The sequence below is a fragment of the Oncorhynchus mykiss genome, chromosome 14, assembly GCF_057628025.1.
Source record: "Oncorhynchus mykiss isolate SJ-2025 chromosome 14, ASM5762802v1, whole genome shotgun sequence".
Taxonomy (NCBI): Eukaryota; Metazoa; Chordata; class Actinopteri; order Salmoniformes; family Salmonidae; genus Oncorhynchus; species Oncorhynchus mykiss.
The window spans coordinates 10,916,260-10,938,614 of NC_143035.1; the positions used below are offsets into that span (position 1 = coordinate 10,916,260).

The 22,355-nt window shown below is 42.3% G+C and overlaps 1 protein-coding gene across 9 annotated transcripts in view; it reads left to right on the forward strand.

Annotated features, from left to right (window-relative positions):
• LOC110488767 (discs, large homolog 3 (Drosophila)) overlaps nucleotides 1–22,355 on the forward strand; it is a 143,819-nt gene that overhangs the window by 112,341 nt on the left and 9,123 nt on the right. For 5 of the 9 annotated variants that reach the window (XM_090198345.1, XM_090198348.1, XM_036942923.2 and 2 more), the window contains 2 exons: nucleotides 528–723; nucleotides 1,434–1,536. In XM_090198345.1, the coding sequence (XP_090054471.1) occupies nucleotides 528–723; nucleotides 1,434–1,536 (299 nt within the window). The remainder of the gene's footprint in view (nucleotides 1–527; nucleotides 724–1,433; nucleotides 1,537–22,355) is intronic. The other 4 variants (XM_090198347.1, XM_090198349.1, XM_090198346.1 and 1 more) reach the window with 1 other exon arrangement.

Consider the following 22,355-nt stretch of genomic DNA (forward strand, 5'->3'; position numbering starts at 1 on the left):
TGTTGCACCAAAGCATTGTTCGAGATGAAGTCGAATCATAATCATGTTCTTCCTATAGGCCTATTACCAGTGTAGTTCAGCATATTTGAAAGTGCTGTCTGTATTTAATTTCCTTTTTCTCCGTTCCATTCGTGGAAAGGATGTTTATTACTCATTTGAATGCTGGGATTGTTTCCCCTGCAAAAGCATATGAAAGTGTTCACTTTCAAAAATGTATAGAAAGTGCTACTCTTCAGGCTCCACTGCCGCATATTCCAAGGATTGTATACTTACTGCAAAATGAGAGATGTATGTGTCACCTTTTCCAGAATACAAGAGAGTCCCATGTATGAACAAATGTTGGTGTGGGCTGTTTCCTAAACTGCCTCTGTCTCCCCTTTGTCTTTTTGTCTTTCATCCCTTTTTCCTCTCTCTCTCTCCTCCCTCTTTTGCTCTTCGTCTCTTTCTCAACTTCTCTCTCTCCCATTTTCTCTCCTTATCTCCATTCTCACACTCTGTCTGTCTCCGTCTCTTTCCTGTGCTCCCAGTCCCGCCCTGCGCCCTGACGCTGTCGCTCTGTTTGGCAGGGAGCCGCGGAAGGTGCTGCTTCACAAGGGCTCCACAGGGCTGGGCTTCAACATCGTGGGCGGCGAGGATGGAGAGGGCATCTTTGTCTCATTCATCCTGGCTGGAGGACCAGCAGACCTGAGCGGGGAGCTGAGGAGGGGAGACCGCATCCTCTCGGTCAGTGGCTTATCGGTCCTCGCAACGAACCAACCAGCCAGCTAACCTGTGGCAGGCAGGGCTTACACATCTGAGATATTTGCTTAAAACATACTTACAGCAAGTTGCAAAGCTTCTACAGTAGTTAGTGCTTTGTCATAATGACATATATAGCTACAGCTGTAGATGGTTTAGCACTGAAGATTTACCATCAAAGACTTGCCTTTACAAATAGACAATTTTAGCAATGTAGAGAGGAGTAGACCCAAAGGGGTAACAAGATAAAGATGATACCTTGGGCAGCATTGAGTCAAAGTAATCAAAAGAGACAGCATTGGACCATCTTCCAGTCAAGTTCACAGCTCTCATATAAATCAATAATCTCTTATAGCTAACGCAAGGCCCCCCATGATGACAGATGGGTACCTTTCTGGAGGGCACATCTGCTCAATGGCCCTACTGGAATTGTGAACCAGGCATTTTCTCTAGTCAGAATCATCTTAATCATGCCAAGGTCATTCTTCCACTGATTGAAAACAAATCATCAAGCTGGTGATCCAAGAAAGAAAGGAATGATAGGCTGAGGCTCTCCTCCACATCCTTATGTCAAAGCCAGGTAGTCCCATTCCCTTGTAGGCTAAATATCTCTGTGAGGAACAGTGCTGGTTTGTCCATTGACCTGGTAATGAAGGCTCCATGGCTGAGGTCCTGCCCTGTGCTGTGTGTCTCAGGTGAACGGGGTGAACCTGCGGAACGCCACACATGAGCAGGCAGCTGCAGCGCTGAAGCGGGCCGGCCAGACAGTCACCATCATTGCCCAGTACCGACCAGAAGGTAGGAGTTTCTCTCTCTCTCACTCACACACACACCAAAAACCACAAAAACCTTGGCCGAGCCAGTCACACGCGCCATCGTGCACATGTTGATTTTGTCTGTGGACATGTCGAAACACACATGAAACATTCATGGACATTTAGATAGCTTGTGTTGCTAGTTAATTTGGCCTGGGAGATAAACATTGGGTTGTTATTTCACCTGAAATTCATATAGTATTTTTTTTTTTTTGCTGGATCTTTGGTGAATTTTGACCGGTAGTCATACAAAATCATATGTTTTGATGATTTGATGTTTGATGTTTCTACTTTGATGATTAATCCACAGATAAAATGGGAAACCTAGTTATCTTTGATTAATCTCTCCTCGCTTCATCTTTCAATCACCCACGTGGGTTAGTATGCTCGTGAAAACCAATGAGTAGATGGCTTCCAGGTTAAGCGGGCGGGTGTTAAGAAGCGTGGTTTGGCAGGTCATGTTTCGGAGGACGCATAACTCGACCTTCGCCTCCAGAGCCCGTTGGGGAGTTGCAGCATTGAGACAAGATTGAAATTGGGTTAAAAAAAAGAGGTAAAACACCAAAAATCAAAAATCAGGCTGTTGATTGTGGCTTGTAGAATGTTGTCCCACTCTTCAATGGCTGTGCGAAGTTGCTGGATATTGGTGGGAAATGGAACACGCTGTTGCACACGTCGATCCAGAGCATCCCAAACATTGTGGCATGTTTGGGGAGTATGCAGGCCATGGAAGAACTGGGCCATTTTCAGCTTCTAGGAATTGTGCATAGATCCTTGCAACATGGGGCCATGCATTAACATGCTGAAACATGAGGTGATGGGGATGGATGGATGGCACGATAATGGGCCTCAGGATCTCATAACGGTATCTCTTTGCATTCAAATTGGCATCGATAAAATGCAAATGTGTTTGTTGTCCGCAGCTTATGCCTGCCCATACCATAACCCCAATACCACGGGGCACTCTGTTCACAACGTTGACATCAGCAAACCGCTCGTCCACACGACGCCATACACGTCGTCTGAAATCTGCCCGATACAGTTGAAACTGGGATTCATCCATGAAGAGCACACTTCTCCAGTGTGCCAGTGGCCATCGAAAGTGAGAATTTTCCCACTGAAGTTGGTTACGACTCCTAACTGCAGTCAGGTAAAGACCCTGGTGAGGATGCAGATGGGCTTCCCTGAGACAGTTTGACAGTTTGTGCAGAAATTCTTCGGTTGTGCAAACCCACAGTTTCATCAACTGTCCGGGTGGCTGGTCTCAGACGATTCCGCAGTTGAATAAGCCCGGATGTGGAGGTCCTGGCGTGGTTACACGTGGTCTGCGGTTGTCTGGTCGGTTGGACATACTGCCAAATTTGCTACAACAATGTTGGAGGTGGCTTATGGTAGAAAAATTAACATTCAATTCTCTGGCAACATCTCTGGTGGACATTCCTGCTGTCAGAATGCCAATTGCACGCTCCCTCAAAATTTGAGACATCTGTGGCATTGTGTTGTGCGACAAAACTGCACATTTTAAAGTGGCCTTTTATTGTCCCAAGCACAAGGTGAACCTGTGTGTTAATCATGCTGTTTAATCAGCTTCTTGATATGCTACACCTGTCAGGTGGATGGATTATTTTGCCAAAGCAGAAATGCTCCTGAACAGGGATGTAAAGAAATGTGTGCACAAAATTTCAGAGAAATAAGCTTTTTGTGTATATGGAAAATTTCTGGAATCTTTTATTTCAGCTCATGAAACATGGGACCAACAATTTACATGTTGCGTTTAAATTTTTGTTAAGTATATGTGTACATTTATTTTTCATCACTTGCGCACACAACGTGTCTGGTCTAGTCAGGGTGTAACCCACATACTTTACATTTTAGTCGCTGTCATCCAAAGCAACCTCAAGTCAGTTTATGTGCAGTAGGGGGCTGCTGAGCAACTGCACAAACAGCTCATTCTTGCTTCTACTTTCAAAGTCATCTTGATCTTTATGTTGTGGAACAGATGTGCTGAATAATCATCTTGGTCTTACTGAAGACTGAGTTACATGAGGGGCATACAGGTGGTCTAGTTAAGCAAACCAGCGCTTACAGTATTTGTATTTCTTACTTTAAAGTGTAGATCTACTAATATAAATATATACTCAACAGAAATATAAATGCAACATGCTACAATTTCAAATATTTTACTGAGTTAATGTAAGGAAATTAGTCAATTGACATAAATGAATGATGCCCTAATTTATGGATTTCACGACTGGGAATACAGATACTGTATGCGTCTGTTGGTCACAGGTAGGGGTGTGGATCAGAGAAGCAGTTAGTATCTGGTGTGACCACTATTTTCTTCATGCAGCGGGACACATCTCCTTTGCATAGTTGATCAGGCTGTTGATTGGAGCCTGTGGAATGCTGTCCAACTTCTCTTCAATGTCTGTGCGAAGTTTCTGGATGTTGGCGGGAACTGGAACATGTTGTCGTACACATCAATCCAGAGCATTCCAGACATACTCAATGGGTGACATGTCTGGTGAGTATGCAGGCCATGGAAGAACTGGGACATTTTCAGCTTCCAGGAATTGTGTACAGATCCTTGTGACATGGGGCCATGCATTATCACGCTGAAACATTAGGCGATGGCGGCAGATGAATGGCACGACAATGGGCCTCAGGGTTTCGTCACGGTATCGCTGTGCATTCAAATTGCCATCGATAAAATGCAGTTGTGTTTGTTGTCCGTAGCTTCTGCCTGCCTATACCATAACCCCACTGTCACCATGGGACAGTGTCCCCAATGTTGACATCAGCAAACCGCTCGCCCACAGGACGCCATACACGTGGTCTGCGGTTGTGAGGCCTGTTGGACGTACTGCCAAATAATCTAAAATTACTTTGGAGGCGGTTTATGGTAGAGAAATTAACGTTCAATTCTCTGGCAACAACTTTGGTGAAAAAATAAAAACGTAAAGGGGGATGCCTAGCCAGTTGTACAACTGAATGCATTCAACAGTCTTCCGCATTTAACCCAATCCCTCTTAACCAGAGAGGTGCGGACCTTCCTGCAGTCAGCATGCCAATTGCACACTCCCTCAAAACTTGAGACATATTTGGCATTGTGTTGTGTGACAAAAATGCACATTTTAGAGTGGCCTTTTATTTTCCCCAGCACAAGGTGCACCTGTGTAATGATCATGCCGTTTACTCCGCTTCTTGATATGCCACAACTATCAGGTGGATGGATTATCTTGGCAAATGAGAAATGCTCACTAACAGGGACGTAAATAAATTTGTGCACAAAATTAGAGATATAAGATTTGTGTGTATGGAACATTTCTGGGATTATTTGTTTCAGCTCATGAAACATGGGACCAACACTTTACATGTTGCGTTTATATTTTTGTTCAGTGTACACTATAATAAAACCAATGTTTCAGAACCACGTGACATGTAAATGAAACGTGTCCAAATATGTTTAAACTACTGCAGTGCTATAAGCTTGACAACATGGAGCCCTTACCTGGTCTGGTTTTGTTATCTTGAAGAGTCTGGTTTGCAAATGAGGACAGTAATAGAGCGTTGTGTGATTGGCTGCTTGTGGCGGGATTCAGATTCCGCTTACATTCGCTGTACATCCAGGGTGAAGTGTAGAGCCAATTGCAAGTCGGGTAACCGAAGGGCTGTGTTGTCCTTTCCCCTATTTCAAGTCCAAGCCCCTGTGTGCAGTGTATCCGTCTTTGTGGTCACTGTACTCGGGAAGGAACAAGGAAACAAAGAAAACCGGAGTGAAGGCCGGCAGAAGGACGCGAACATAAATACAGAGCGTGCGCGAGGAAATAGCTAGCTTGCTAATAACGTAGTAGGGGAAGAAAGGAAAAGGTGGAAAAACAGGAACTTTCTCAGCATCACCCAAATGTGGAGGGGGGATGGGCATTAATGTACCACGGGCTGTGAAGTAACACAGAATTGCACCGAAAAGAGGTGAGGAAATGAACAGGAATAACTTTTCTCTCGTAAATAATACACTGGAATGTCATTGGAACCAGGCACACACGTTGTCGGTACGTGTCTTTTGTTATCGTCTTGCAACCTTTCTGATTCGGTTAACGACAGTAACTTGCCATTATAGCTAGGTATGGTTTTCTGTTGCCCATCCAAATTGCGTGGTAAACTCAATTGATTAGCTAAGCCTGCTACGTGGATTAGCTCCTGTTTTCCCCCTTTGGTAAATGCTATTCTTAGCTAAGGCCGATGCAAGGGTCAATGTGGAATTAGCTAGATACAAACTAATGTAACATTAGATTCTATGCCGCTAAGTTACTTTAGCTAGCAATGTACCCTCGGCTCGCCAGCTTCCACCAAAGGTAGATACCTAATTTAGTTGGCTAGTTCATTAACTTAACTACCTGGTTAGTTAGCCAGATGAATTAACAGACGCAGTCTAGCTTGTTGGCTGTGTCAAGAGGGTAGCTAAAAGTGTTACTGTAGGTAGACTTATTCGTCAGCTAGGTACACATGTTGAATTATAGCGCAAGGGCTTGTAATATCCAAAGTAGAGCATATCTAAATTACTGCTGTTCTTATTGATTTGTAGACATATTTGCTCATTGGCAGAAAAGCTAGGTTAGTTTTTTTAAATTACTTTTCTTGCCCAGTCCAGGGACCATACAGTATGTTAGCAAAAAAGTAACGTCTTCTCAACGTTTAAAAATGAACCGATTTGGTAGACGTTATTTTGATCTCCAGAATTCATTGGAGGAAGATTAAACTAACGCTCTACCACCTACTAGAAATGTTACAAAGCTAATGTTCTAACGTTACAGTTCAACACATTTTTCCGTTAAGAATTTCCTGAAATTCTATGCATTTTGCCATGGCTAGTGCTGTTTTGTTTGGCTCATATTAGCCTATAACAATGTTCGCATTTCTCAGTGTTGTAGTCGAGTCCCTTTGGCAGAAGTCCAAGTACCAGCCTACTTTATTTTATAGACCTAAGAACGTCAAACTATGCGCACACATTGGGACAAGCAATAAGGTTTTACATGTCAACAAGCTAAGCCAACCCTGCCTGTGTGGCTCCATAGTTGCGCACGCGTTGGTTCTGTTGCCAAACAACCAACCCGTCTGTCTATACTCAAGGGGAGAGAGACATAGCTAGACTGTTTTACTATTAAAACGCAATACTGGTATTGTTTGAAATTTTGTAAAGCAGTGTTTCTTAACCAGTCAACTAAATTGGTTGACTGGTGGTTACAGCTCACCAAGAGCAGTCAACGTGCAGATCCAAGTCAGGAGAAGTTGAGTCGCCAATGGGTGAGTCATGAAAATCGTGACTCAACTACAACACTTATTTTAAAATAAATATTTTCTGCATGCTTTCTATCTGGTATAGCCTACCTGGCTGGCATGAAAAAGCATCCTCCATTTGCTATTTAAGTGTAGGTGTATTTGTCCTCTGCCCCTGGTTGGAGATAGGTGCATGGTAATGGTCCATTCTAAATCAAAATAATATATGTAAAGATGAGCTTAAATCAAGAATAGTCTGATGGTCACCAGCCTATCACTTGTGATTGTTTCTTGCCTTACTCTGGTCATCAATGTCTTTTTTGTTCTTTTAAAAAAAAAATCCTAGTTGCACACCTCATGTAGCCTAGCCCATAGGCCTATATGTTTTGATAAGGTGGTGGCCAAATAACTTCTTAAAATTAAGCACATTAATCTGCTTTACAAGGGGTGTAGAGCCCAACTGACATTCATAAGCAGTTGAGTGAGTGAGTTTCAAGTTTGGGGAAGAAGGTGTCCTCACCATTAAAATGCGCCTTTTATTATAAAATCATTACATGCATAATCACATTTGCTGTCACTTTTGATAATGGTGTTTTCCTGCTAATGGAACATTCGCTCTTAAAGCCTACTGCCGTGTACGCATTGCCGTGCTTATAATGTGAAGAAATAAACTATTGGGCTATCAACATTTTAAGCTAAACGTTCTGATATGTTCCGTCATCCTCAATTGCGTAAAAAATAAAGGGTTTTTGATGCTAGTGTTTGTATTCATTTGGGATCTATTGCATCCCATAATTGTCCCAGACTATGTTTGGAATATTTATTTCTCGCACAGAATAAAATAGGTTTACTTTTGTACTACGGGGGATAGTAGATTGACATAGGCTAGTGCTTTTGCTGTTTGTCAGGCCTACTCATCTTGTTGGCTGACGAAATGTAAATGTGGACACGTGCAGTTGCGTCTGTGATGTCTGTCTTCACTTGTAGCCTGTGAGAAAGAACCGATCACATTATGGAGAGCCATGTGAGTGAGAGGGGCTTCAGAGCACTCAGCGAGAAGGGAATTATTATATTTACCCCAAAGGCATGGATTTTTTTTAGGCGTCATTACAGCCACACAAAGGGGATGCCGCTGGGAAATTCGAGGCATTAAGTGCTTGTCAAATTGTGAATGAGAGCAAGGGCCTCTCGAGTGGAGCAGTGGTCTAAGGCACTGCATCACAGTGACGTGCGGTGAAAAATTGGCCCAGCGTCGTCCGGTTAGGGTAGTGTTTGGCCGGCTGGGTTGTCCTTGTCCCATCGCGCTCTAGTGGCTCCTTTAGTGGGCCGGGCACACGGACACTGTCGCCAGGTGTAAGGTGTTTCCTCCGAAACATTGGTGCGGCTGGCTTCCAGGGTAAGCAAGCATTGTCAAGAAGCAGTGCGGGGTTGTGTTTCGGAGGACGCATGGCTCTCGACCTTCGCCTCTCCCGAGTCCGTATGGGAGTTGCAGCGATGGGACAAGACTGTAACTACCAATTGGGGAGAGAAAGGGGTAAAAAATAAAATAATTGTGAATGAGAGACTGACGTGTGTACAGCCTGCGCAAAAAATGCCTTTCAAATGACTTTTTTAGAATCCTCATTAGTTGCATCCTTACAATGTATTAAAAATCTAAATGTGTAGCCCAACTCTTGTAGAACAACTAAAGTTACATTAAGAACTCTAAGCATATAGGAGTACCTATTATTTTTTTTTTGTTTTGTTTTTGTTAACTGCTCAACACAGAATAGCCACATGCACACTCCCTCAAATCATTTGGAGAAAATATCCTTTATTTTATTCAGCTTTGTTCAATTGTATTCTTCATAATATGAAGTAATACAGTGCCTCGGAATTCTAATCAAATTGTGTTTCCTAAATGAGCTAGTGTAGCCCACAGCCAAATGGTATTGCCAGATCAGGACCTAACATAAGGAACTCTGAGTATGCAATTCTGTTCTTATGAAGAAAATGTAGTCTATTTCATATCATTTTTCTTTAAACCTGTCCAAAATATATAATTGATTTATTGTGAAGGTGTAGGCTATGTTACATAGTTTTGTTAGACTTTTTAAAATGTATATGTTCCAAAGGTCTGCGTCAGTGGCTTGTAGGCTGTGTGGAAGCCAGGAGATACTAAATGTGCATGTTAATTAACGGTCAATCACCGGCTGATTTAAATTTAATGGCGGCCACAGCCCTAGCTCCAATGGCTGTAATTTCCCTCCATATTAAAGATTTGTTCGAGATTTTGGTTGATTCGGTTGATCAAGAACAGCTAGCAATATCTTAATCACATTTCCCAAAATGCATTTTCCATATTGTATGTAAAATGCCTCAAGTCTTGTCAATACAAGCGCCTTTTGTAGTATTGTGCTTTTACTGTTAGACAATGGACACTCACAAATCAGTACTTAACCAGCCCTAAACAATGGGACGACTGTTGGCAAATTGACCTCCGCTCTAGGGCCTGTTGCACCAGTTGGTCGTAGTTCGGTCGTTACATCCAACGTAAAATTCGCTATACGCCGGACTTGAAAAATTATACCTGTTACTCCACCTGGGAGTAAGCCCTTCTATGAGCTACACTTGGGTGTATATTCTACGCCTAGTAGGTAGCAGGTGTAGGGTGTTCATTTGGGACTATTCTCATCATGATACCCACAGGAAATGAGTTTCGTGTTCATATTACACAACCTCAGCGGGTTTGTCGAGTTACCTATGCTTGAGTCAATAGCAAAATAATACATTTGATTTATGCTACGTTATAACATGTTGAATGTGTCTGATAGATTTAGCAAACAAATGATGAGCTACCACCTCCACTTGTTTGCCCAGCCAGAGGTAAAATAACCAAATTTGCCTACAGCCAAGAGCATGTGAGCGGAGTTAGAAATCCCGCTCTATCGAGCAGTGCACCCGCTCCAGCGCTTCATGTTCTTTCCAACCACTCCGCAAAGAAACCCTCATTGTTCACAGGAAGAAGAAAAAAATACAATTCCAAATTTGGTACATTCATTAAAATCACAATTTAACCATCACCCATCAAACCATATCAATTTGAATAAAGGTGAATGTAAGAAGCGCACATTTCAAAAAGGCTACTTGTCAACATAATATAAAACATAATATAAACACACTAAATAGGTCAGGACCCAGACAGGGAACCCAAGAAGGAATGAAAAATAAAGGATTTATGCTATATTATTTCAAGGCTAAAGCCTACAAAGAAATGCATTGTGAAGGATTTGCGAGGGCGACACAGTAGGCTGGTAGAGACATAAAGCAGTCAGCATTTCAACTACATTTTGTTTGATTAAATCATTTATATTCTATAAATTGACCTAGAATTAAATACAAATGAAATGGAAAAATGACTTTGCCTTTGAGTACATTTTTTGAAACACGAGTTTGGACAGTCTGTGGCTTCAGGCTATTGGGCCAAAATCAATTAGGGCCTATTTGTATAGGTAATAGAACACTGAATGAAATGTTCCGTTTTTAAAGTAAAAATAAAACATTTGTTGGTTATAAATACTTTTCTACGATGACACACTTATCTACCCACCTCGGTCCTTTCTTTTAGCATGTTCACGAAGTAAGTACACCATGCTTTTGGGATACGTATCTTTTCATATTCCACAATACGTCTTTAGTTGTGGACTCTACATCACCGCACTCCCTCTTGCTCTTTGTCCTCATCTTTGTAAGTCATCTTGATTTAGCACCTGTGTGTTTGATCAGTTTCTTTATGAAAATATTTAGCTAACTCCATGACAGTAGCTAAAGCAAGGGGCAATGCCAGCACACAAGTAGACTACAAATGCATGCTGGGCTGCACATGCCCTGAGCTCCTGAAGTGAGCACTATTGGAGCCACACTCCAGCCAGATTGGGCACGCTCCTCGCGCCAGCTCCGCTCACATACTCTAGCCTACAGACGGAGATTCAGTGAAACAAAATCAGACAATTGGTCAAGATATAGGCTTGACCAAGAGCAAAATAATCCCCCTATTTTTTTTTATACTGGGCTACATAGCTAACACGCTTGCAAAATGTTTTGATCAGTGCTAATAGATGACCAAACTAGACTAAAGATTGTCATCATGAGCATTCGCCTCAATTTAAAGTTACTGCAAGCTCTACAGAGATGCATTTGTTGCAATGTCGTTTTCCGTCACAAAAAGTCAGGCTCCTTGTAATATGCTCCGACATTCTATTTACTTTTGCACTACCTGAAAATTGAGACGTGCCATATCATACCTTCCAGAGCTATCGGGCAGTGTTGTCACTTGATTCTTTGATCTGATCTATAGGCTGTTCATCAAAGTAGGTTATTTTGCATTGATAACCAAATATAATCTCAGCGACCGTTCAACCAGTAAACCGAACAAGAAGAATCCACCCAAAAGGGTATTTTGTTTGAATTTAATAATTAGTGTTTCCAGGTAGGGCTGGGCGATATATCAATTGCATTTTATTATTTAAAATTAATTTTAGAAGCAATGTTCCAAATGCCTGTATCACAAGAATCAAGGTTTTTATGAGTATTCTCTCTTTTTGGTCTCGTTTCCTTCTGTACTGTGTACCTTCCCACTCGCACACAGACACCAAGCCCCTCCCCCTGCCACTCGCAACAAAGGTGAAAGATAACTTCTTCATCTCTGACAATAAGCAGTTTAAACTCTATTTCCATTTGAGGTTTGTTCCAACAGAATCAGTTATATTGACACCGAAACGCTTATAGACGTTATTGTACTGTGATAGAACAGCACTTCACAGTTTCTAACGATACTCTTTGTCTCAACTCTCAAAATGTGGAACAGACCCTATTAAAAATGAGAGTATCAATGAACATGTGGAAGTTTCTGTCGTGCGCGGCATCGTGATACCAAGTTCCGCTAGCAGCATTTTAGCCACAGACTGTTATGTGCTAGCGGTATAGTCCGTTTTTATGAATGTGCAATGATCATAAAGACTAATTTAAATCAGGAATAGGCAACTTGTTTTCATTAGGAGAAATAAGCATCTTATCCAGGAAAACCACTTGATTTCAATATATTAACAAAGTCAAATCAAAATCAAATCACATTTTATTTGTCACATACACATGGTTAGCAGATATTGTGAGTGTAGTGAAATGCTTGTGCTTCTAGTTCCGACAATGCAGTAATAACCAACAAGTAATCTAGCTAACAATTCCAAAACTACTACCGTATAGACACAAGTGTAAGGGGATAAAGAATATGTACATAAAGATATATGAATGAGTGATGGTACAGAGCGGCATAGGCAAGATACAGTAGATGGTATTGAGTGCAGTATATACATATGAGATGAGTATGTAAACAAAGTGGCATAGTTAAAGTGGCTAGTGATACATGTATTACATAAAGATGCAGTAGATGATATAGAGTACAGTATATACGTATACATATGAGATGAATAATGTAGGGTATGTAAACATATTAGGTAGCATTGTTTAAAGTGGCTAGTGATATATTTTACATCAATTCCCATTATTAAAGTGGCTGGAGTTGAGTCAGTGTGTTGGCAGCAGCCACTCAATGTTAGTGGTGGCTGTTTAACAGTCTGATGGCCTTGAGATAGAAGCTGTTTTTCAGTCTCTCTGTCCCAGCTTTGATGCACCTGTACTGACCTCGCCTTCTGGATGATAGCGGGGTGAACAGGCTGTGGCTCTGGTGGTTGCTGTCCTTGATGATCTTTATGGCCTTCCTGTGACATCGGGTGGTGTAGGTGTCCTGGAGGGCAGGTAGTTTGCCCCCGGTGATGCGTTGTGCAGACCTCACTACCCTCTGGAGAGCCTTACGGTTGTGGGCGGAGCAGTTGCCGTACCAGGCGGTGATACAGCCCGACAGGATACTCTCGATTGTGCATCTGTAGAAGTTTGGGAGTGCTTTTGGTGACAAGCCACATTTCTTCAGCCTTCTTCACCACGCTGTCTGAAATGGTCCACCCACACAGTTTGTCTGAGATGTGTACGCCGAGGAACTTAACTTTCCTTCTCCACTACTGTCCCGTCAATGTGGATAGGGGGCTGCTCCCTCTGCTGTTTCCTGAAGTCCACGATCATCCCCTTTGTTTTGTTGACATTGAGTGTGAGGTTATTTTCCTGACACCACACTCCAAGGGCCCTTACCTCCTCCCTGTAGGCCGTCTCGTATATAGCCTCGCTATTGTTATTTTGTCTGGGAAATGTTTTGGGTATTTTTCTTAACTGCATTGTTGGTTAAGGGCTTGTAACAAGACCTTGCATTTAAGACAAACTTTTTTACGCCCAGCTGGTGCACCCGGCCCATGGCCAGTAACTCTCATCCTGAGCTCTGACATGACATGTCCTTAGCATGGGTCTGTTCAGAGGAGGGACACAGCCCGGCCCGCTAGAGAGGACAGTAACTCAGTTAGGAGTAAGTGTGGTGCGGATGCTGATTCATGCTGGGCTCATTGCCTGGGCACCTTTCTCAGGGGCAAGAGGTCGGCTATCCGCGCCACAGACCTTTGGAAGGCCAGCACTGAATGGGAAAAGGAATAATTAAACTCAGCAAAAAAAGGAAACATCCCCTTTTCAGGACCCTGTCTTTCAAAAATAATTTGTAAAAATCAAAATAATTTCACAGATCTTCATTGTAAAGGGTTTAATCATGCTTGTTTTCCATGCTTGTTCAATGAACCATAAACAATTAATGAACATGCACCAGGGGAACGGTCGTTAAGACACCAACAGCTTACAGACGGTAGGCAATTAAGGTCACAGCTATGAAAACTTAGGACACTAAGAGGCCTTTCTACTCCACTGACTCTGAAAACCACCAAGAGAAAGATTCTCAGGGTCCCTGCTCATCTGTGTGAACTTGCCTTAGGCATGCTGCAAGGAGGCATGAGGACTGTGGATGTGGCCAGGGCAAGAAATTGCAATGTCCATACTGTGAGACGCCTAAGACAGCGCTACAGGGAGACAGGATGGACAGCTGATCGTCCTCGCAGTGGCAGACCACGTGTAACAACACCTGCACAGGATCTGAACATCACACCTGCGGGACAGGTACAGGATGGCAACAACAACTGCCCGAGATACACCAGGAACACACAATCCCTTTATCAGTGCTCCAGACTGTCCGCAATAGGCTGAGAGAGGCTGGATTGGGGCTTGTAGGCCTGTTGTAAAGGCAGGTCCTCACCAGACATCACCGGCAACATCTTCACCTATGGGCACAAACCCATTGTTGCTGGACCAGACAGGACTGGCAAAAAGTGCTCTTCACTGACGAGTCGACGGTTTTGTCTCACCAGGGGTGATGGTCAGATTTGTGTTTATCGTCGAAGGAATGAGCGTTACCCCGAGGCCTGTACTCTGGCGCGGGATCGATTTTTGAGGTGGAGGGTCCGTCATTGTCTGGGGCAGTGTGTCACAGTATCATTGGACTGAGCTTGTCATTGCCTGCAATCTCAAAGCTGTGCGTTACAGGGAAGACCTCCCTCATGTGGTACCTTTCCTGCAGGCTCATCTTGACATGCCCCTCCAGCATGACAATGCCACCAGCCATGCTGCTCGTTCTGTGGGTGATTTCTTGCAAGGCAGGAATGTCAGTGTTCTGCCATGGCCAGCGAGAGCCCGGATCTCAATCCTATTGAGCACGTCTGCGACCTGTTGGATCGGAGGGTGAGGGCTAGGGCCGTGTGTGTGTCCCCTCCCACACACACACAGAAATGTCCAGGAACTTGCAGGTGCCTTGGTGGAAGAGTGGGTTAACATCTCACAGCAAGAACTGGCAAATCTGGTGCAATCCATGAGGAGGTGATGCACTGCAGTACTTAATGCAGCTGGTGGCCACACCAGATACTGACTGTTATTTCACATTATTATTTTTCAATTTCTGTTAGTCACCTGTCTGTGGAACTTGTTCAGTTTGTCTGTTGTTGAATCGTGTTATGTTCATACAAATATTTACACATGTTAAGTTTGCTGAAAATTAACTTGGTTGACAGTGAGAGGGCGTTTTCTTTTTTGCTGAGTGTATATATGAACTGATCTCACAGCAGAGAGCAGAGACTTCACCAGTAGGTATTCTGAGTCCCTTTCATATATTAGCTCACTGGACTGTCACTAAATCTGTGACTCAATCGTAACATTGAGTTGAATCGTGGGGTGTGTAGTGTGCTCTCATGCTTACCCCTCTGTCACTGAGGTGGAATTACCATAGACCTGCCTGGGAAAGGGGTTTCACAGCCATAGGACAGGATTAGGCTTAATGCGTCTGCATGCTTCCCTTCCCAAACAGTTTGTGCATATATTATGACATTTTGTGACGTTTTGGTCTTCGCAAGAGTTATTTTAGCTGGGGTTTCTTCAATGAAGTGTTTGTCATTCAACGATAGACGACTCGTTTTCATGCAAAAAAAAATCCCTTGAGAAATGCTGCACCAAACATCTTAGTTAGATGTAAAAATGTGTTAGATGGAAGATCGCCTCTGAAAAACGTAAAAATGAATGACTTTTGAGTAGGTGTGTATACATACTACGGCGTCTCAAGATGGACACGATATTAGTGCAGCCTTTTCTCGTTTTTCAAGCGACGGTCTTTTTAAGGGAGTATGCATGCGCACTCGTTTTGGTTCGGCTAAGCGCCAGCTGAACCAACGCATGGGGAAGCCTTAAATGTCAACCCCAACAACTCATTTTAGAAACGGCAGACTGTAGTCCGAGTTACATGTTTGTTACAGCACTGAGGAAACAGTAGTCACAACCTAGACTAACCCAAGCCAGATATTTCACAGGATTTGTAAATGTGAAGAATCCAGTTGGTATTTCCACTTACCACTAAATATGGTGTCGCAAGGAAGCCCAGTGGGAGAAGATGGCGCAGGATGGATTTTTGCTGACATTCTGCTAATTTTTAGTTGACATTTGATCTCCATACATTTTTCAGGTTTCCAAAACTAGAATCTGTAACAGAGTTGACTGTATTTTGTGGACTTTACCCTTTGCCAAAGTTTCTAAAAATGATGTTTAGAAGGAGTGCAAGGGCAAATTAAGTTATTGCACGTGCGCACTTCACAATGTAGGCATTCCCTAATGAACATATGCAAATAAATGCTAGAAGGAGCGAACAGGATCTCACTAGCTCGTGCTTGGCTCTGCCCACCTGTTCTGCCCACTATGATAAATTGGCTCCTATTGGAAATAACCGGCTCTGGTCCATCTTGGGTTAGTTATAACAATCTTTGATAGCACTGTAGGCTCATATTACAAACGCATGCCTGGACTGTTGCATAACTGGATCAAGAGAGAAGCAGGCAGCCCCCCCACCCCCCCAAAAAAGACAGCATAACTGAGGACAAGCAGTAGAAGAAGGCGAAATACAAAATGACCAAGTTTTTGCTCTCTTGTCTGACTGCAGACTACAGCTGTTTCCTTTGTTCCCTGTGGAGCCTGGCAGCTAGGCAGGGGCTGCATGCTAGTCCTGCCCCTCCATGTCTTTATTTCTGGTGGTTAGGACTTAAGGGACAACTGACAACAGATACAGTGCTCCTTTACAGACCTTTAGGAGTGAGGGCCCCCACCCACTCCACTCTCTCCTTCATTGCTCTGGGAAGCGTTCCCTAACAATGTGTTATAGGACACTGTATTGTCTTGGTCTCTCCTTTAGTCTTTTTGTTGTTGTCCCTCTTATATCCTGCTTCCGGCATTGTTCCTTTTCTCTCCCCTCCCTTGTGCCTGAGAACCAAGTGGACTTGTCTGCCTGGCTGCTTCCGCTGTTCTGTGGCTCCTGATTAGTGCCTGAGCGTTGCCCCTGGTTACAGGCAGGCAGGTGGTGTCTGGTTACCTCACCTTGCTGTGTCATTCTCCTGTATCGTTAACCCCAGCCAAAGAGGGTAGGGTGGAGACTACACAGCAGGCCTCGGGTGTGGATTCTGTTTCCTTTGAATTCTCTCTGCTTTGGGTTTCGACTGGGGGGGGGGTACTGTTGAGGCCAGGGCCTACTGCCGGAGAGAATTGCCTAACCTTGTTTTCACACCTGACTGGGTTTATTTACTGAGAACCTGTAGTAGCCTAAATCATCATTGGTGGAATGGTTCTTTGTTTTTCCGACGTTACCTTTTTAGAGCACGATCCCTGAACATTATCATGTTGGAAAGGAAAAGTGTTTCCAACCAGCTGATGACTGATTTCTAAGGTGAGTAAAACCCTTACGGGGATGGGAGTCGGTCTCATTGCACAACAATATTTTGTTTGAAAACAACTCTGTTTTAAAAGTGAAACCTTTGACGTTGACACATACTTTAATTTGTCGACAGTGGTGACTTCTCAGGGAATGGTATTTGGTTAGGCCTAACAGCAGGTTATCGTTGTTATTATTCAATATAATTAATGGCATCTTGTCCAGTACGTTACTGTCAATGTGGAACATCTGCACTTGTTGCTTCTTTGACAATGCTGTTGGAATCAATGTTTTACCCCCACATGTAATTTGCCTTATGGGCATTTCCATCAAAGGACCCATTTGCACCAACGTGACGTTCATAGGAGCATATCAAATTGGGTGTCAAAACGAAAGCGAGAAGTTTATATTTTGAGGAAATGAAGGCATAGATCCATTTTTCAACCCTTTTCCATCTAAAATTGTTTTGGCATAAGTAAAGGCTTGGATTTCTGGATAAACATGGAAAGGGGGTTTAAGACATCTACCAGAAAGTCTTAAAGAGGTGTCACAAAATACATCAACACACTACTGTTGATGTAAAGATCTCTGGCACTAATATCAACACTTATATTCAGATTTCGGAGGAATTGTTTCTAGCCTTGTCCCCCAAAAACCCACATCTTTAAGATATTTTCTAATTTCTCTCCCTCACGGGGAGGGAGGATAGTGGAAGTTCACAGAACTAACAATTAATGGTAGACCTACCAATGAGTTATAGTGATTTTACTGATAATCCATTTAGTTTATGAATTAAGTGATTTAAAACTTGTAATTCGGTTACCAAAATGGTAACAGAATTACCCCATTTAAAAAATCACTACTGGAATTACTGCAGCTGAATTGGCTACAATGGGAAATCATAATAGTCACAAACCACAGTTGGGTCACCTGCTACTGTCCTCCCTTCCACTGTCATACTGTTATGATCCGCTCATAACTGTTTTCTTTCTGTCATCTAGTGGTCAAACAAAGTGTGTTACAACAGTCTGAGTCAAGACACTCTCCCTATCTCTCTCTATATATATATATATATATATATATATATATATATATATACACTGTACTACTTACTCCCTTGCCACAATAGTGCAAACTGGCGCTAACCAGAATAGAAAGAGGAGTGGGAGGCCCCGGTGCACAAGAGGACAAGTACATTGTGTCTAGTTTGAGAAACAGATGCCTCACAAGTCCTCAACTGGCAGCTTCATTAAATAGTACCCACAAAACACCAGTCTCAACATCAACAGTGAAGCTACTTTAACTTTAAGCAAAACATCAGGAAATCTTGCATTTTAACTTTATACTGGAGGAAAAACTATACCATAGGAAATTACTGGAGAAAAGTTGCCTACACATCAGTCAGCGCTGTCTGGTGGACCAATGTTGTGAGCAAATATATTTAATCTGATGGAGAAGTGCAACTGAAAGTGTGAAAATACTCCTTTTACATTCAGCGAACCCTGACTGAAGCCTAGCAGATCTGCTGTTTACGAAACACAGCAAGATACTTTTTCAGCATTTTCTTTCCTTTTCAGCGTGGAAAACGCAGAATCCTGCTTTAGTGACTACTGCTGTACTGAACTATATTGTACTGAACTCCGCTGATTTGTACTGTGCTGTAGAGGTCGACCGATTTTTCAACGCAGATACCGATTTATTGGATGACCAAAAAAAGCCGATACCGATTAAATCGGCAGATTTTTATTTTATTTTTTATAAATATATATAGTATTTGTAATAATGACAATTACAACAATACTGAATGAACACTTTTTTTTTTTATTTTAACTTAATATAATACAAAATCAATTTAGTCTCAAAGAATGAAACATGTTCAATTTGGTTTAAATAATGCAAAAACTGTGTTGGAGGAGAAAGCTTTTTTACATTGCACTAAGGTTTCAGTTCCAAGCTCAGAACATGAGAACATATGAAAGCTGGTGGTTCATTTTAACATTTATCTTCAATATTCCCAGTTAAGAAGTTTTAGGTTGTAGTTATTATAGGACTATTTACAGTGCCTTGCGAAAGTATTCGGCCCCCTTGAACTTTGCGACCTTTTGACACATTTCAAGCTTCAAACATAAAGATATAAAACTGTATTTTTTTGTGAAGAATCAACAACAAGTGGGACACAATCATGAAGTGGAACGACATTTATTGGATATTTCAAACTTTTTTAACAAATCAAAAACTGAAAAATTGGGCGTGCAAAATTATTCAGCCCCTTTACTTTCAGTGCAGCAAACTCTCTCCAGAAGTTCAGTGAGGATCTCTGAATGATCCAATGTTGACCTAAATGACTAGTGATGATAAATACAATCCACCTGTGTGTAATCAAGTCTCTGTATAAATGCACCTGCACTGTGATAGTCTCAGAGGTCCGTTAAAAGCGCAGAGAGCATCATGAAGAACAAGGAACACACCAGGCAGGTCCGAGATACTGTTGTGAAGAAGTTTAAAGCCGAATTTGGATGCAAAAAGATTTCCCAAGCTTTAAACATCCCAAGGAGCACTGTGCAAGCGATAATATTGAAATGGAAGGAGTATCAGACCACTGCAAATCTACCAAGACCTGGCCGTCCCTCTAAACTTTCAGCTCATGCAAGGAGAAGACTGATCAGAGATGCAGCCAAGAGGCCCATGATCACTCTGGATGAACTGCAGAGATCTACAGCTGAGGTGGGAGACTCTGTCCATAGGACAACAATCAGTCGTATATTGCACAAATCTGGCCTTTATGGAAGAGTGGCAAGAAGAAAGCCATTTCTTAAAGATATCCATAAAAAGTGTTGTTTAAAGTTTGCCACAAGCCACCTGGGAGACACACCAATCATGTGGAAGAAGGTGCTCTGGTCAGATGAAACCAAAATTGAACTTTTTGGCAACAATGCAAAACGTTATGTTTGGCGTAAAAGCCACACAGCTGAACACACCATCCCCACTGTCAAACATGGTGGTGGCAGCATCATGGTTTGGGCCTGATTTTCTTCAGCAGGGACAGGGAAGATGGTTAAAATTGATGGGAAGATGGATGGAGCCAAATACAGGACCATTCTGTAAGAAATCCTGATGGAGTCTGCAAAAGACCTGAGACTGGGACGGAGATTTGTCTTCCAACAAGACAATGATCCAAAACATAAAGCAAAATCTACAATGGAATGGTTCAAAAATAAACCTATCCAGGTGTTAGAATGGCCAAGTCAAAGTCCAGACCTGAATCCAATCGAGAATCTGTGGAAAGAACTGAAAACTGCTGTTCACAAATGCTCTCCATCCAACCTCACTGAGCTCGAGCTGTTTTGCAAGGAGGAATGGGAAAAAATGTCAGTCTCTCGATGTGCAAAACTGATAGAGACATACCCCAAGCGACTTACAGCTGTAATCGCAGCAAAAGGTGGCGCTACAAAATATTAACTTAAGGGGGCTGAATAATTTTGCACGCCCAATTTTTCAGTTTTTGATTTGTTAAAGTTTGAAATATCCAATAAATGTCGTTCCACTTCATGATTGTGTCCCACTTGTTGTTGATTCTTCACAAAAAAATACAGTTTTATATCTTTATGTTTGAAGCCTGAAATGTGGCAAAAGGTCGCAAAGTTCAAGGGGGCCGAATACTTTCGCAAGGCACTGTATCTATACCATTTGTATTTCATATACCTTTTGACTGTTGGATGTTCTTATAGGCACTATAGTATTGCCAGCCTAATCTCGGGAGTTGATAGGCTTGAAGTCATTAACAGCGCTGTGCTTCATGCATTGCGAAGAGCTGCTGGCAAACGCAGTAAAGTGCTGTTTGAATGCTGCTTATGAGCTTGCTGCTGCCTACCACCGCTCAGACTGCTATATCAAATCATAGACTTAATTATGATACAATAGACAGAAATACGATCCTTAGTTTTCGGATTTGACCGTATTAATGACCTATCATTTCGCAAACAGAGCGTTTATTCTTTCAGTGAAATACGGAACCGTTCCGTATTTTATCTAACGGGTGGCATCCATAAGTCTAAATATTGCTGTTACATTGCACAACCTTCAATGTTATGTAAAATTCTGGCAAATTAATTAGTCTTTGTTAGGAAGAAATGGTCTTCACACAGTTTGCAACTAGCCAGGCGGCCCAAACTGCTGCATATACCCTGACTCTGGTTAGGTACATTGGTGCAACAACAGTGCTTTTTTTTTTTGTCAATGTGCTTGTTAAATCACCCGTTTGGCGAAGTAGCCTGTGATTCGATGATAAATGAACAGGCACTGCATTGATTATTTGCAACGCAGGACAAGCTAGTTACACATGGTTGATGAGATTACTAGTTTATGTAGTTAACTAGTGATTCTGTTAAGATTTATTGTTTTTGTTAGATAAGTTTAATGCTAGCTAGCAACTTACCTTGGCTCTGTGCTGCACTCACGTAACAGGTGGTCACCCTGCCATGCAGTCTCCTTGTGGAGTGCAATGTAATCGGTGTCCAAAAATGCCAATTAGGACTAGTTATGAAAAATTGGGGCCGATTTCAAGTTATTGGCCTCTACTGTGCTGTTCAAACTTGTAAAACATGAGGAGAATGACATTCCTGTCCATAATGATGCATTTCTTTGTTGTACAGCACAGGGACCCATGATGTAATTCCGTTTCTGGGTGTAAATCCACTTCACTTACTGTAGTTCAATAACCAAAATGGATTATTTATTTATTTTTAACTCAAGGTGCCATGTCGATGGCATACATTTTAAAGTGAAAAAGCTGAGTCAAAGTGTAATTCAATTACTGTGGAATAGCCCTTATTTAATCATATCTCAGGGTGTTGGACTACAGATACAAACATTGGTTGAGGCACTCCACTAACACCAATGTGCTTCTGACGTTTACACTGTTCTTTGTTTTTCTAGCTGCGCCTGTTGGTTTTGTTCTTGTTGCCTAGTGTGTACTATGGGTTGGTTGCTTGGCTTGTTCCAGCAGCCTGGCCACAAACTAACTGCACTGCCCTGCTAGCCTAATGAGTGCATGTTTATGAGGAGGCTCAGGTGGATTCATATATCACCTCTGCAACTGCCTCCTTGGCCAATCCAGGAAGGAAGAGGTGGCTTTAAACAGCATGACAAATATTTGTCCATTCAAACGGGTTGGAGTGGCTAGCTTCCTTTAACAAAAAATCATGCCAGAGTTCCATGTTGAACCTATTTAATTAATCTGCATAATTAATGCCCTGACATGAGATATTAGTGGACATGTAAGGCAGATACATGATGAAGCTCCATCTGGTACTGAGGTAATTAAT